The sequence below is a fragment of the Anguilla rostrata genome, chromosome 3, assembly GCF_018555375.3.
Source record: "Anguilla rostrata isolate EN2019 chromosome 3, ASM1855537v3, whole genome shotgun sequence".
Taxonomy (NCBI): Eukaryota; Metazoa; Chordata; class Actinopteri; order Anguilliformes; family Anguillidae; genus Anguilla; species Anguilla rostrata.
In genome coordinates, this window is record NC_057935.1 from 16,256,400 (window position 1) to 16,272,319 (window position 15,920).

At 42.4% G+C, this 15,920-nt stretch overlaps 1 protein-coding gene and 1 long non-coding RNA gene across 6 annotated transcripts; one reads left to right on the plus strand and one right to left on the minus strand.

Moving 5' to 3' along the window:
* Positions 1-5,786: 5,786 nt before the first annotated feature.
* LOC135252021 (uncharacterized) lies at positions 5,787-7,930 on the minus strand. Of its 2 annotated transcripts, none has more exons than XR_010329258.1 (3): positions 7,646-7,930; positions 7,408-7,471; positions 5,787-5,910 (listed from the first exon to the last, which is right to left on the minus strand). It is a non-coding gene; the product is annotated as an uncharacterized LOC135252021 (long non-coding RNA). The 2 variants fall into 2 exon arrangements; XR_010329259.1 differs by having other exon boundaries at positions 7,621-7,930.
* Positions 7,931-8,333: 403 nt separating this feature from the next.
* On the plus strand, positions 8,334-14,862 carry LOC135250316 (non-POU domain-containing octamer-binding protein-like). 4 transcript variants are annotated; one of them, XM_064326491.1, is made up of 10 exons: positions 8,334-8,480; positions 9,313-9,457; positions 10,860-11,053; positions 11,431-11,732; positions 12,579-12,674; positions 12,786-12,982; positions 13,393-13,556; positions 13,987-14,017; positions 14,099-14,190; positions 14,401-14,862. In XM_064326491.1, the coding sequence occupies exons 2-10, from the start codon at positions 9,322-9,324 to the stop codon at positions 14,524-14,526; spliced, it is 1,338 nt and encodes a 445-aa protein (XP_064182561.1). In that variant the 5' UTR covers positions 8,334-8,480; positions 9,313-9,321; the 3' UTR covers positions 14,527-14,862. The 4 variants fall into 4 exon arrangements, with proteins under 4 accessions (XP_064182561.1, XP_064182560.1, XP_064182563.1 ...); XM_064326490.1 differs by having other exon boundaries at positions 8,478-8,618; XM_064326493.1 differs by lacking the exon at positions 8,334-8,480 and adding an exon at positions 8,487-8,618 and having other exon boundaries at positions 9,321-9,457.
* The last annotated feature ends 1,058 nt before the right edge of the window (positions 14,863-15,920 follow it).

Here is a 15,920-nt window from a genome sequence, read left to right on the forward strand (position 1 = left end):
CACCTTTTCACATCTAATATTTTACTCTTTCAGGACTGAAGATTGACTGTACTTGCTGAAATTGATAAGTAATAACAAGTAAATAGCCCTAGTGCACCAGGAAATAAGTCTGATAATAGAACTCCATTCCACAGAAAGGAATTGTTATATTTCCTAGTGAATCTGGGTATTATTCAGGCTTACTAGCCCCATAGGCCAAAGGCATCAGCTAGTATAGGTGAAACCTTTTCATGATGGCTATTTTCAGCCTGATTCATAAGATTCTTTTTTTCTGAGAATAATTCACTTGCTCATCTCTACAGAGTAGCTGTTCTGCTTTTCTCACATCAAGCAAAAAGATTAGGCCCAACTGTCAGGAGAAAAAAAAAAACAGGTATGGCCTCTTAGCTGAGCATACTCTCTCATTCTTTCATAAGAGCAGATGGATATTGTTGAAGGTCTGAAAGAACTAATCATGGAGTTCAGAGCTCTACAAGTGATGGTCTGGAATATTTAACCATGGGGCAGAGCTTTATGCTCTACAGTTGAAGGTCTGGAATAACTCACCACAAAGCTCAAAGCTGTACTTTTAAAGGGTTAGAAGGAGCAACCATGGAGCTCAAAGCTCTGTTGCCTCAAGCCTCTACCTCTGTAAGCCTATGCTTGCACCTTTCTAACATTGTCAATAGTAATGAGGAAACAACCCACAATGCAACACCTTCAAATATGAACAACAGTCACAGTGCAATTACATACAGATGCAATCATTATTTTATTTTTGACAAAAAAGACCAGCAAGAACATCATTTCCCAGATCCCTCCCTCACCCCTTACCCCCCATCAACAGCCCCTCCCTTTCATTTTTATCACATTATTTCCCTAATATTTTTCAAACCAGCCTATTTTGGGGTCCCTGGATCCCAAACAGCTGAAACCCCCTGACCTAGTGTATGTTTGATATATTTAGAGTTCATATCTCTAAGTCACATCTGATTCCTCAAACTTAAGTAAAACAAGAATGTTGTAAGTATCTTCCATCTTGTGTTGATCCATTTTTCTCAAGTGAATTAAACTAATTAGCTGAGACAACATATTCTGATAATAGAAGAGATTTAGGGGAAATGAAAGCGCCCAATCACAAACACCATATGAGACAATCTCCCTGTTCCTGCCCCCACCTATGCTCCAGATCCCAGCAGCAACAGTGGCACTGTAAATGACATCTTCCATTACTAAATCTCTCCTCCTAATGCAACCCCCAGCCACCATCTGAGCACTTCCTAAAAACTCACTTTTTTTTCTTTTTCTCAGAGCGATGAGAGCAGGTGTCCTCTTTCTTGATTGTGTCAGAAAAACCTCACAGCCTCGCACTCTCTTTCATCAGTCTCTTTCATTTTTTTCTCTCTTTCTTCATTTTAGTTAAAACACTCTTTTTTCCACTCAGAGCATCCCATTCTTTCGGGGAATAATTCCCCCTCCTCCATCGTGTCTGTTTTTAGCTTGGTGCTAAAGCTCCCCCAAAGCTCTGCTGATGGTGATGGCTTTTTCAATTCCAGCGCTAATGCTAACACGCGGAGCTAAATCACATTACAGCCATTATCCAGGACTGGCTCCTGTGGCTGAAAATGATGTCTTTTTCTCCTCTGAAACACCAACCTATTCCAGCACACAGGTGATTCACCATGTGCTCTATTACCAAAGCCGTACATATGTACCGGTTAAATCTAGAAATATGTTCTCTTGTCTTACAGTTTTTTTATTGGGGAAAACAGTAGGTCGTAGGCATAACAATTATAAATCAGAAGAGACCTGGGGGGAAAAAAATATTGTTGTGAAAGCTTCCCAGATTAGTCTGTGAAAAGTCAGTGTATTTGATCATAACGAATTTAACCTAAGCTGGAAACTAAAGACAATGTTCATACAGTATATTGCGAATGTAAATGAATATACCATGAAGACAACGCTGAACCATGGACCCTGTGGAACAAAGACACCGAATCAGGACATGTCCTTGAGGAGATAACAAACTTTTATTGTTTAATGAAATAAAAACAATATACAACAAAATTAAAATCTTCATCATGCCATCGGTGATTGGCTCTGTTTCAGCCATCTGTGAAAAATTGGCATTCATGTCTAAGACACTCCTCATTACAGATCATAATGAACACAGCGGTTAGCATCAGCATCATTTCTCTCCTGTCCCATTATTTAATTAGCGAAATGGATCTCTGCGCTTTCCCAAAATTAACTGCTGGGAGTTATTTCTTGAGTACAGGGCAGAGTGTGATCTTAAGCTGTGAATGTGATGCAAATTTAATTCAAGCTCAGATTTCACATAGCTTCCATCCAACTGCAACGAGGTCACCTAACTAATGGCGGAACATGTATTTCAGATAATCCCCAGTAATATGAGAACATTTTAATCACTAACACTTTCCAGGTTTTTTAATTGACGCCTGTTACTGTTTCTGGTCATAATGTTATAATGGCCTCTATTTTCATTCTGAGGGCACCATTTTGCGTCTGACTCACCTCTTGTAATTTTTTGACCAAGGCTGGTACTGCACCAATGGTACAATTTTGAAAGACGTTGGTCTAACAAGAGCAAACTACTTTATGGCTGATAAAAGGTCAACCTTTTTCTTCTTTCAATACAAGCACATTTAAGTAAAATGGTTTTGTCAGGTCAGATGAAGAGCAAGCATCAAATTATGAGAGGGTTTTTCAGGCTTGCTTCTCTCAAGAGCGAAACTCCTCTTACTAGGAGGTCCAGAATTGCTACACATGCATTCATGACATCTCAGAGAAACCTCCTGTCTGGACAAGTCGGGAGGAGGTGGAAAATTGTTTCACTGCCTCCTTTTCTGGTTCTCTGAGAACTACAGTACAAAACAAGGGATGTGTCAATGATGTGAGGCAAGCAGGCAAGCTAAAACTTGCCGTTTCACTGCAATACTTTTTGAGTTTACCAGACTATGTAAGCAACAGTAGTCATTATCCACTTCAAATTGATTTGATATCAGACATGCAATCAAAATGTACATAATCATGAGGGAGCCAGTTCTGCAGCCAACAGTTTCCATTTCTCCTGTGGGCTCTGGCTCTCTAGTGTTCACCCCAGTCACCACATCCAGTTCTACCTTTCATCACATCCAGCTCTACCTCTTTCATCACACCCAGTTCTGCCTCCCCCTCTCTGAAGATCGGTAACATGTCCCCTCCAGGTAAATGTTACATCCATGGCATAGCATTATACTGTGTGAAACACAATTTGCCACAGAGAAGACACTGACTCTTTGGGCTGCATTCTGATGTGCCAGCCGACCATTTCAAACATCTGGAATGCATTTTTTTACCCTTCATTCAATTTTTATTCTTAGAGAAAAATCATGTTTGAAAGAACATGCCTGTTTATTATTGTATAATATGCCTGTATAATATGGCGGATTCAAGGTGTGGTGTAATCCACCACCATTTTTAGCATTAGCTAGCAGCAATGGTGAAAACCATGGAAAAAGACAGCCAGCACTGAAAGGAGAGCTGTACTTAATCAGTCACTGACAGTGGAGGCATTGAGAGAGAAGTGTATTTAATCTGCCAGTAACAGTGTGTGAAGGGAGCGAACTTCCTAATTCTGCTGTGCTCCACGTTCCCATGGCTTCCAAATCACTATGGAAACAGGCAGGAGGTATTGAGTAAATTACTCTCTTGATTGGAAATTAGATTGCGCACACCACTGCATCTGCGACATGCAACCATCTACACAATAAAAAAAAACACTGCATGGGAAACTAAAAAGGCAGATGAAGCTGTACTATAAAGTACAGTCTTTGCCATCTCTTGGGAACTGGCTAAAGCTAAAATCAACAGCTCAATCTGGAAGCTTGAACAGGGAGCCATCAGAAAGTAATAGGTCCTATTTTCTTTGCGGTGTTCTGTAAACTCACATCTCTGCCCTGGGTCCTGTTGGTCTGAATACAAAGTACCATGTTTCTTTGTCTATGTTCCTTGAATAAGAAATCGTTCATTAAACTTAGATTGGAAAAACTGACTCGAAAATAAGTTTAAAAATGAATGACTGTGTTATGAATAAAGTGTGAATGAATCATGTGTCACAGGTTTAATGATCGGCTTGATCATTATTTTATGTCCAGGCCTGCTCAGGCTAATTCTACGCATAGGCTACATGGTTTTCAGGGGGATGCAGAGCCTTGTCCCCGCTCCCCAATATGGCTCCAGGGCTGAGGGTGGAGACACTTACAGAAGCAAAGCAGCATTCCTCCTGTCTGTGACTTCACCACCTCTTACACGACTCACGGAGCAGAGGTAACAGAAGAGGGCAAGGATGGAAATTTCTAGAAGTTTCTTTACATGCAAGTCCCTCTCTCAGGCATCACCCTCAGGCTAAACTGTCATTTTTTTTCTATAACTAATTTCTATATTTAAAGAAAGCAAATCAGAAATGTGCAAGAGAAAATATGTCACAGGCTACTGAAAAATTTATTCCCATATTTAACCAAACAGGTGTTTCAGTTTTAACGAGAATGCTCCTGAATGTCTTGAATGTGCTCTTAATACGACTCTCCTCAGCTCAGGGCCATTTTCTATGGTGAAGTCATTAAAAAGCACTCAAGGAGAGAAGCTGAACCTGCCCTGGTAAAAAAAAAAATTTCCTTCCTGCATTGTCATGACTCAAAAGGAAGGAACAGCAAGGAATATCAAATTGCCTAAGTTTTCAGAGAAAATGGGCTGTGAGGGCGAGCTGCACTCATTTAAGAGTGGCTCTCTTTCCAGCCCGGAGAACAGAAACTAAAGAGATAAAAAGACATGAGACAGGGTCTGAACCGATGCTGTGATCTTTGATGAGGTGTTTACACCGGTGGCTGAACCCAGAGGAGGAGGAAGAGATCTAATTAATCTGGAAATGAGGCCCAGAGAACAGTTGTTAAGCCATCAGCTTTTTGACTGGGCTTATTTATTAATTTTTGGGGGAGAGGCAGAGACAGCAATTATATATTTGATTGATTTGGGTCAGTACCTCACCTTTTTTTATTTGTAATTAAATAATTCAAAACATGTGGTTAAAGTGCACATTCTCAACTCAAGGGTATTTTAATATATTAATGTAACGTCAATTGAAGTAGTCATGTTTAGTACTTTGTCGTGAATCCTTTGCATGCGATGACTGCTTGAAATCTGTGACCCATAGATATCACCAGGTGCTGGGTCTCTTCTATGGTGATGCTCTGCCAGGCCCGTACAGCAGCCATCTTCAGCTCCTGCTTGTTGCTAGTTGCCTTATGATTTCTCTTCAGCCTATGAAAACGCATGCTCAGTTGGATTCAGATCAGTTGAATGATTTGGCCAGTCAAGAATTTCTCTGTTTTTAGCTTTTAGCTTTGCTGCTTTAGAGGTATGCTTGGGATCTTTGTCTTGCAGTAGGATGAAACACTGTCCAATGTGTTTAGAGGCATTTGCCTGAACTTGAGCAGAAAATATGTTTCTGTACACTTCAGCACCTAATTCTGTTGCTGTTACACCATCAATGAAAACAAGTGAGCCAGTACCTTGACAGTCAGACATCCTCAAACCATGTTTCACAAATGAAAACAGTGCTGCAATTTCTACTTGGTGAAACCAAAATGTATTAAAATACCCTTCAATAAAAGTTGGGAATGTGTACTTTAACCACATGTGAATTGTTGATTACAAATTTAGTTGTAATCAGGAGTAGAGTGTAGTACAGAGCGAGCCAAATCATCTATATCATATATATATATATATAGTAAAGACTCTTACCAGGACTGCATCCTACAGAGTGGTTCTGTCAGTAAAGGCTCTTTCCAGGATTTCCACTGGGGAAAGACATGCCCCTCCTCTGTCTGTCAGTGTTATTGGTGTTATTTCTTTACATTACTTCTGTGTGACCTGTAAGGAGTAAAATGGTCACTGCATGTCACATAGTACTGTTTGGCCTGTTTAGGCTTAAAATAGTCACTGGCTCTCACACAACACTTCCTGGTCTTCTGTGGTGTAAAATACCTATAGTCACTGAATCCAAGGAGAGTGCACAGGAAGAAAAGGAGTCACTCAAGAGAAACGATTGAGAAGGAATGCATGAGGTGCAGGACCGTTCAACATTCCCTGCCAATATTTAAATTTGCTCGACCAAATGGTCAAGATGCTGTGAGACACACAAGGAAAGGTTACAAATTGATACTACCTGGGACTGTGGTCCCACACAGCATGAGACTATTGAGGAGGCTACCTCCAAAGTATTCAAGACATCGACTCCCCATTCTGTCCACCACACTGGCTTCCAAGTGCTTCTCTCTAACAACAGCATCCTACATAAATGTAGCCTGCTCTTTGTGACTGGCTGAGGCATTGCTAAGATTGTACGATACTAAACCATATTCCCGAAACTGTAATTTGAGAACAGCCATTTTTGCTCCAGTCCCCCTCAAGTAAAATAATGATTTTCAGTGTACTGTGTGTGCAAAGTGGTCTCCTTGGTAACAAGGCAAGTGAACATGGACAAGATGATTGATTTCAGCGAGATTTTTGGATGAGAAATTTTAAGCCTGGGCACTGTTGCCACTTTCTGTGACTCCATTCCATTGCATACATTGTCCACTTCACTAACCCTGGAGTATGGACATATGCTTTTTTGATTGCTAGCTTGAGTAAAGGGATTTGCCTGACTTAGAGGATTTTTTAAATAGAAAATACCAAATTCACTTACCATCAGTAAAGGAATATACCGAATTAGAATTAAAATTGAATATGGTGAAAGGGGACCACTACATTTAAAGTGGGTGCTACCATCGCTGACTCCATTACATGAACCAATCACAGAGGTTTTTTGGGCAGCAACGTGTTTATTGGTTCATACAAACAAGTGCTTAACAGCAGATGCTTGAATATTTATTGTCTCATCACTGGTAAACTAGACTGGTAAGATTTGGAGAACTGACCTTGATATGAACATTGTCTGGTGCTCAGTGGGAAATTTATCATCAATAAATGCATTGTAGATCCTGGACAAATCTAGTCAAACATGTTATTTCACAGATGAGCACAGCAGGGAGAAAATGAATCGCATTTAAAAAGCTTGTAAAACAGTTGTGGGTGTTTAATTTCAGAGTTCATACTGCCATCTGCTGTGGGCTTCACAATGATCCTTTCGCATAGCTTTAATTAAATCACGGCTCGCCAACTGAACAGTTCCTCTTAGTGGCTTTTAAGAAGGTATGGAGCTTAGGAGTCAACCCACTCATTTCAAATTAATATTTTATGTATTCATTTTTATTACAACTTGGAACTGCAGGCATTTTTTCTGAATATATAGTTATTATTTTAGTTTTAGTGTATACTTTTTATTGGCCCAGACAGTTTTTTTGTGCAGATGATTTATACACTTACCGAACTCGCTGCTGTCCAGTCAGCTGAACAATTGCTGATGTGGAGGCATTTAGAGGTTTGTGGCCTAAAACCAAAAAATACATTTCAAGTAACAAGTATACTTATGGAATATATATATATCTAAAATATCATTCATTGCACAAAAAGGTGGCACACACTAAAACGAAAATAATATCAAAAAAAGAAAAAAGAATAATCCCTGAAATAACATACATGATCAAGTTGTCAACAGCAGTACCTGTTCTCCATCTAGTGGTCAGAAGGTAACAATGCTTTTATTTTGCCTCAATCAGGTTTAGAGCACCCAGAAAAACATAGGGGGGAAATCTGGGATTAAAATAAAACAAAGATAGTATTGATCCACATTATCATTCTTCACATTTTACTTTTGTTAAATATATTTCAGAAACAAGTATAGTACTTTGTTGTTAATTAACTATTGATAATTCTATGTACAAGGGACATTTGAATTAGAGAGCTTGTTGGACAAATGAAATGGTCAAATAAAGACAATGGAATTACTTGTGGGAGAAGACTTGCCTAAGACAAGGGAGTCTATCTGTGGAATCAGACTCAGTCAGTCTGAGACAAGGGGGTCTATCTGAGGAAAAAGAATAAAACAATAAAAAATAAAATAAAAATAAAATCCTTATCATAACGTATATTGCCAATTATAACAAAACCATTATTTTCTACTTACTTTAGATATTAAATAGCATTGGAAAGGGATTAAAATTGAGTGGATTTAATTGTAGGATATAGTGTACAATGTAAATTATAAGTATCATATTTGACTAACCACCATTTTAAAACCACCAGTTTCAATTTCTAAGCCACGGATCAGTTTTCACAAACCAAATTTAAAGCAAAAGTTTGAAGCTGTTTCAAACAACAAACTAACCAATGACACTCCTTTTAGGTACCAGAGAAATTCGGGGGTTGTGCAAAGTGAATCCTCTCCCAATTAAAATGCAAGTTGCATTTGATTGATGTGCTGCCCTCGCGTAAAGACTTACCGCACTACGTATTCTACCCACCAGCCACTCTGATTGGTGAAGCTGGTTTCTATCAAGGTAGGTTGATGTTTCAGTCAAGCCCTCTTTCTTTCGGTCAAAGCAGGCTACGGTACATTTTCTGAGTCGCCCATTGATTGTTTAATTATTTTTGAAAGGGAAGAATAGTGCATTTTTGTTGCCAATTCTACTCCTAAGGTACGTTCCCCAATGCTTTAATTTTGGCTAGCTTATCAGCTAGCTAATTTTAGTTATTCTTACACTTCAGGAAGTACAATTGGCTAGCTAATGCTAGTTAGCCAGCTAACCGGAGGGAAATCAATGCTGGGAAGCTCGTGAATCTAGCTGCGCATGTATGCTAGAAATTTTAAATGCGTTTGTTTACCTAACCCTATAATTCTAGAAAATACTAATGGGTGATTCGTAGAAAACTAGCGAGGTTGCTATCTTACTTGCAAATGTAAATTAGTGAATCAGCCAAATGGCTGCTTAGCTAGCTCTTTAACATTACATTAGCTTAGTTGTGGATGCTTTTGAATATGCAATGCTTTGTTATGTGTGATGGTAACCTAGCTGCAATGTTTCGCAGAAAGTTGTATGTTTCCCTATATAGCTATAAATGGAAAGCAACAAGCAATAGCCCAAACCGCGCGAGATAAGGCCGAAGTGAGACTGCTAACTACTGCGATAAGCTCGAATCCAGCTGGCTAGCTGGTGTTCGCTACCAACCGTGCACGGACTCTTTGTTTAAGAATAGGGGAAGATTCTTCACAATGGCCCGGTATCTTAGATGTGCTTAACAATAAGCCCAGTCGCCACGGAGATGCTTCTAGATAAGTGGCACTACTTCGCTAATGTTACTGTTATGTTTAATTTATTTCTCTGATCTAAGCGCCGCAGGATGCAAGGCAACAGAGGCCCCCGTCCTGAACAGCACAACCATGGCCCCCCGAGACACCATGGCCCACCACCCCATCAAAGACGAGGCCCCGACAGCAACGGGCAACACGCAGAAACCAGCAAACAGCCAGACGGAAGTAAGACACTGAACTGGGATGCTCTAATGTTGAAAAATGTTGGTGACATAAGTAGCCAACATACGTTTATTACCTACACGCCGCAGTTACCATTGGCAGTAAAAAATACAATCAACCGTGCGCAGTCAAAAAATAAAACATAACTCGCTTAAAGATTATTATAAATACATAGGCTTAAATGAAAAAAGATAGTGACCATTGACACTTGACCTAGGCTCGAGATGGAAGGATTCAACGTCAACGAGAGGGGATTAGTGTTGTGTTCGAAAAAAAAAAAACGAAATAAGTAGTAGAATGCACAGGAAAGTGAAGTTTCTATCAATAGTTACGAGAATTCCAGATACAGATCCCCGTACAGGGTGTCATTAATTTCCAATATGTTGTAAAATTTTCGTCCTGTACCTGGGTGATTTGCAAACCCTTTAAGCCATCTGGCGATCAGATGGCTTAAAGCGATCAGATGGCGATCAGATGGCCTAAGGGAACTTCCCTACGGGATCAATAAAGTTTCTATCTATCTATCTACCTATCAGTAAAAAAAATCCAACATGTAACTAGAACTGAGTCCTAACAGTCACTGAAAAACATCTGCAAGGCGGTGTTGGTTGAATATTCATTTTGGTGCTTTGCTTTTAAGTTACTTGACCGATTCCTAGGCATTTTCAATACTTCAGATTTGAATCTCTTGAGTGATTGGCTTTGAAGCAGAGGTCCATTACTGACGTGCCTTAGGTTTCCTAAATTTCCATTTGGTACAGAGCATGTGGAGTTTGTTTTACTGGGCAAGAACATGCGATCAAAAGAACGGAGTATTTTCTATTGTAAAGTTTTGGTGATGACACTCACTGCAGTGACTGTTTTTCATAGATTACTTTTGCATTTATGAAAATCCTGTCCATCTTTAATTTTCAAAAAGAGAAAATGTTAGTGCCGACTTGAAAAGTCAAAGAAATAATGTGGCCTAAGCGTGTCCGTTTCAGAGAAACGAAGCCTTTGACCAATAAGACTGTTGGGTAGAAGGCTGTGAGTATAAATCTAGCGAGGGATAGAGCTTGCAAACAGTGTCATTAACGAGGCAAGCTAAATGGGAGCAGCTTTGGCTTCATTAGTTTAACATTCATATTATGTTCCAGTTTATTTTCTGACACATTTTTTCAAAGTGATGCACACACTAGTGATATTGGCTAGTTCTAGTCATCCAGTAGCATTTGCTAGATGGTAGAGGTTTTCACTCCCCTTAGCTCAGAGTGATACCCACAAGTCAGAATGTAAAATTATTTTCTCGTTTTACAGAACATTCGTTTTTTTTCACCCCTTAATAAATAATATTTGAATGTCCGACTTGTCTAGACTGGGGCAGTCTATTTTAGAGTGCCCTAATGATGCCTCTTCATCTCCGCAGACTCTGCCATCACGATAGATCTCCAGGCCTTCAGGAAACCGGGCGAGAAGACTTACACGCAACGCAGCCGGCTGTTTGTGGGCAACCTGCCGGCCGGGACCACGGAGGAGGAGGTGGACGCTCTCTTCTCCAAGTACGGCAAACCGTCCGAGATATTCATCAATAAGGACAGAGGCTTCGGATTCGTGAGGCTGGTGAGTTGCACAGGGCGATCGAAGCCGATTTCGCAGTGTGAATCTCGACAACGTGCACGGGCACTCCTGAACTTCCTTTATAAGCTTAATTACCTTCTATTGCATTTAGTGGGAGCTCTTAACCAGAGCCACTTGCACACCTTGGTCTATAGCATGCAGTCAATCTAAACAACCTGACTTGCTTCATTGAGATGCCCAGCTGCCTACCTTGTGTAAGGGTACACCATCAGTTCCCTAATGGCTATGCTATGTTGCCACCCATTTTCAGAGAATCCAGTCATCATAAGTAATTAACAGATGGGGGGAAAACATGCAGGTCTCCATGTATGAAAATGAAGCCTCAGTCCTCACCGTGCGATCTTTGTCCCGGTCCCCAGGAGACGCGGACCCTGGCGGAGATCGCGCGGGTGGAGCTGGACGACGCGCCCTTCAACGGGCGGCAGCTGCGCGTGCGCTTCGCCACCCAGGGCTCGGCCCTGTCGGTGCGCAACCTGCCGCAGAACATCTCCAACGAGCTGCTGGAGGAGGCCTTCTCCGTGTTCGGCCAGGTGGAGCGCGCCATCGTCATCGTGGACGACCGCGGCCGCCCCACGGGCAAGGGCATCGTGGAGTTCACCGCCAAGCCCCCGGCCCGGAAGGCGCTGGACCGCTGCTCCGGCGGGGCCTTCCTGCTCACCGCGTGAGTGTGCGGCTTCTACGCCCCCGACTGCCACGGCTGTCCGAACTGCGTTCACATGCACACCTGTATCTCAGGAGTAATCGATTTATGGTGGTATTTAGATGAATGTGTCCATAATCGCCATTTTCTCAATGGAAACTGTACTGACTGCTTCCGGTCCTTCTCTCCAGATTTGAGCCAGAATGGATTTGCTATTTTGCTATTCTCCTTACTCATTATTTTGGCCTTATGTCATAAAATGACAACGGCATTCAGCTTTGCAATCCTGACAACAGAAAGCAGGGAACGATGCCAGTGAAGATAATTAGATAAAGGCGTTTGCACGACCATTTTAATGATCACAGTGTTCCAAGATCTTTATTCAGTGCCAAGTGTACCACACCGTCAATGACAGCAACTTGTTCCCCATGACATCGGATTGCCAACAACACTAAGCATGATTACACGGTATATGAAAACCCTAAGGTTTACATGATGCTATTTCAACTCTGTAGTTGTGGGAAAATTCTGTAGAGACAGCAGAACAGGGCAGTAATGGAAGAATGACGCTGTCTTTTTATGAAACCCTGTCGTCTCCCTGTCAGCACCGTGAACAGTTTGTTTTCCTTTGGGGGTCTGATAAGGGGCGCAGCTCTATAAACTTACCCTATAAACTGCCTTAGTGCTTAGCTTTTAGAAATGACTTTATATCATATTGGTTTATGTGTCTGCGTCATAAGACATCAAAGGTAAATGAAGCGTTTGATGCAGTAAGACACTTTAAATAAAACGGATGTTCCTCTTGTGTTGCGCATTAGGTTTGTCGTGTGCTTATTCCGTGTTGCGTGTGTAATCCGTGTCTCCTAGCTTTCCGAGGCCTGTGACTGTGGAGCCTCTGGAGCAGTATGATGAGGAAGAAGGGCTGCCGGAGAGGCTCATCAACAAGAACCAGCAGTTTCACAAGTGAGTGCAGCGCTGGAATGAGTCACAGGAAGTGGGGATATTTTATTGGGCAGTGTGGGAGTGGCTGTTGGGCAGTGTGGGAGTGGTTTTAAACAGCGCGATGTTAAACAGGGAGCGGGAGCAGCCCCCGCGCTTCGCGCAGCCCGGCTCGTTCGAGTACGAGTACGCCATGCGCTGGAAGGCCCTGATGGACATGGAGAAGCAGCAGTACGACCAGGTGGACCGCAACATCAAGGAGGCGCGGGAGAAGCTGGAGGCGGAGCTGGAGGCTGCCCAGCACGAGCACCAGGTCATGCTCATGAGACAAGGTGAGCCCCCAGGAACCCACCAGGGAAGCCTGAAACTCTCCCCTAAACTCTCCTGAGCCACTGGTTATTCTCCCCTTTCCTAAACTGACCTGTCCCTGTGGCTGGGTTTTAGTATTATAAATGAAATGCAGTGTGAAGTAAATTTTAGTAACAGTTGGGTGAAACTATAATTATTCGTCATAGAAATGAGCTGAATCGGTTTGAAGGGAGGCTGTTGGTTGTGAGTGAAGATGTGCGTGAACACTGGTGTATGATACGTGGTCTCTTGAACCTAAGGAAAGGAAGCGGAGCTGTTTTCATGTGTGAACACACACTGGTGTGTGATGCACTGTCTCCAACCTGAGAAGAGGAGGTGTGTGTTGCTCAAACGCGTCCGTGCCCTGGTGTGAGCCTCTCTCTCTCGCTCTCAGATTTGCTGAGGAGGCAGGAGGAGCTCCGCCGGATGGAGGAGATGCACAACCAGGAGATGCAGAAGAGGAAGCAGATGGAGCTGCGGCAGGAGGAGGAGCGCAGGAGGCGCGAGGAGGAGATGGCCCGTCGGCAAGAGGGCTTCAAGCCTGGGTTCCCCGAAAATGTGAGTCTCCCCATAGAACTCTCCTTCCCAGCATCCCCTCAAAACCCGCTTCAGACCAGCGTTTCAGGAGCCCATGGGTCTCCAAAAATGGGTCATATTTAATTTGATTATGTGACTGGGTTGTTCACTGAAACACTGCAGGCAGTGAACTTTCTGTAGTGGCTGTGTTTCTCCTTTATCACAAAAGATTGTATGAGAGGATATAAATGCTTTCGTTTCTACTGATCTTCAAATAAACTTTGGAGCTGCTCAGGTAACTTTGTGATGTCACATTGAACTCTCCCCGTTCAATTATTTTTTTTAAACAAGCAAAGACATGTAGATAAGACACAATGTAAATACTGAGCGTTGGTTTATTTTTTGTGCTGTATAAACAGTTCGCTTTTATGAATAACTGATGGCTAACTTGGTCTGTCGTTGTGTCCTTCAGAGGGAGCAAGAGGTGAGAATGCACATGGCAGGTAAGTGTGTGGAAGTTTGACTGTTTTTATAAGTCGTGTGTGTGTGCGTGTCCGTGTACACTCACTGTGTGTGTGTTCCAGGGCAAGGCATGGGTATGAACAGAGCCCCTATGGGTGCAGCAAATCTGGCCGGCGGAGCAGGCGCCATGCCAACTGATGCCAACCCAATAATGGTGAGCACATTGCGATAACAGCTGCAAAGAAAAGGATCGGCCTACTTGTCATTGCTGGCTTCAAAAATGGCTGCAATTCCCTTCATAGGCTGGCCTGGGCAATGCCATCTGTCTATAGTCTGTATATACCTCCTAATGTATTGCATCATAACTTGCATTTTTACATCTCTTCTCTCTTTCCATCACTCAATCCCTCCACCCCCCTCCTAGGCACAGCATGAACGCTTTCCCCTGGAAGGCGTGGGCAACAATGCCCTGCCTGGGGCCCAGCCGGGGTTCCCCAGGGGTCCCCCTGGGCCCGCTGACTTTGGCCCCAACAAGCGCCGCAGATACTGAGGAAAGGGGGGGCTAGGACCCGGCCGCCGTTCACCTTTCATGTAGTGGGTTTTTTTTTTTCCCCCCTCTCCTTTGTCTCTTTTTTTTTAACGAACTCTGCCTGTACAATTTTTAAACTTCGGTGTCCTGGAAGACGCCTCTGCCGCAGCTGTTTTGTATGGGATGCGTTGTACACTCGGCCCTGCTAAGACCTGCTTCCGTAGTGACCCCCCCCTCCACCCACATTGTACAGTGATAGTTTGATACTTTTTGTGCATTTTTAAAGAAAAAGTTAAAGAATTCATGTAAGCCTCTTTCCTCATAATTGTCCTCCTCTAATAAATTTGAAAAATGCCATCTCCAGAGTGTTCATTTATTTTTATGTCTTTGAAGCACCTGGGGAGTTTGTACAATGGTGAATTTGTTGTTGCAGTAAAGTTTTTTTCAATTGGGATGTATCTTTATCTTGTAAACGAAAGAAGGGGTTACAAATTGAGGAAATGAATCCTGAAAAGTGTAATTCTGTTCATAAACACTAGATGTCAGCAGAGACCCATAAATATAAAGTGGGGAAGCTTTTATTATTTTTTTTACAGGAAAATATTTGCTGAATTGTATGGTGTAGCTGAGTAAGAGGCTTTGATTATATGTTCCAGTGTTTGCTAAATTTAAGAACAGTAGTTCAAACAAGGCAGAAGTGCTCATTTTTAAACTCCCTGTGCTGTGAAATTATTTTTGTAATGTAGTTACCGTGAGGGGGGGTGGGGTGGGGTATTTCTAAATGGACAAATGAATCATTAGAATGTGTTTGAGTAAAATTGATAACGCAATGGTACTTATTAGACTTATTGACTGTGGCTAAATTAAGCTTGCTGTTACCACTCCCTGTGCCTGCCTCATGAATCCTTGACACACTGAACAGGCTACAGAAAGGAACTCTTCCCACTTGTTTTAAAGGTCTCCTGGTGTCTAGCACATTATTTTTCCATTAGACATATACTTAATGGATAATCCTGACAGTCCTGAATATGGTTCTTCACATTCACTACTCAAGGGGGGGGGGGATGTTTTGTGTCTTAAGAGAACGCGATGCGAGGGCAAGGTCAGGCGGCCCTCAGACCGGTACGTCACGGATGAACGGCGGGCTCTGGCTCTGGCTCGGTCTCGGGCTCGGGCTCTGGCTCTGGCTCGGGACAAAATATATGGGAGCTCCCTACCACCCCATTGCATTTTGTAACAGAATAAATATGGCACTGCCTTCCACAGTCGAGTGGAAGGCGCGAACTTGCCACAAGGGGGGACATTTAGACAGCAACGAGTTTTCTGGAGCCTGACACAAATTGACACAAATGAATTGATTAGCACAGGCAGTTATTTCAGTTAATTATGAGACAGAGGAGGTGACAGAGAGAGAG

Coding starts and splice junctions, on each gene's coding strand:
- LOC135250316 (XM_064326491.1), top strand. CDS start 9,322: ATGCAAGGCAACAGAGGCCCCCGTCCTGAACAGCACAACCATGGCCCC. Junction 12,983..13,392: donor GGTCATGCTCATGAGACAAG/GTGAGCCCCCAG, acceptor TCTCGCTCTCAG/ATTTGCTGAGGAGGCAGGAG. Junction 13,557..13,986: donor AGCCTGGGTTCCCCGAAAAT/GTGAGTCTCCCC, acceptor TGTGTCCTTCAG/AGGGAGCAAGAGGTGAGAAT.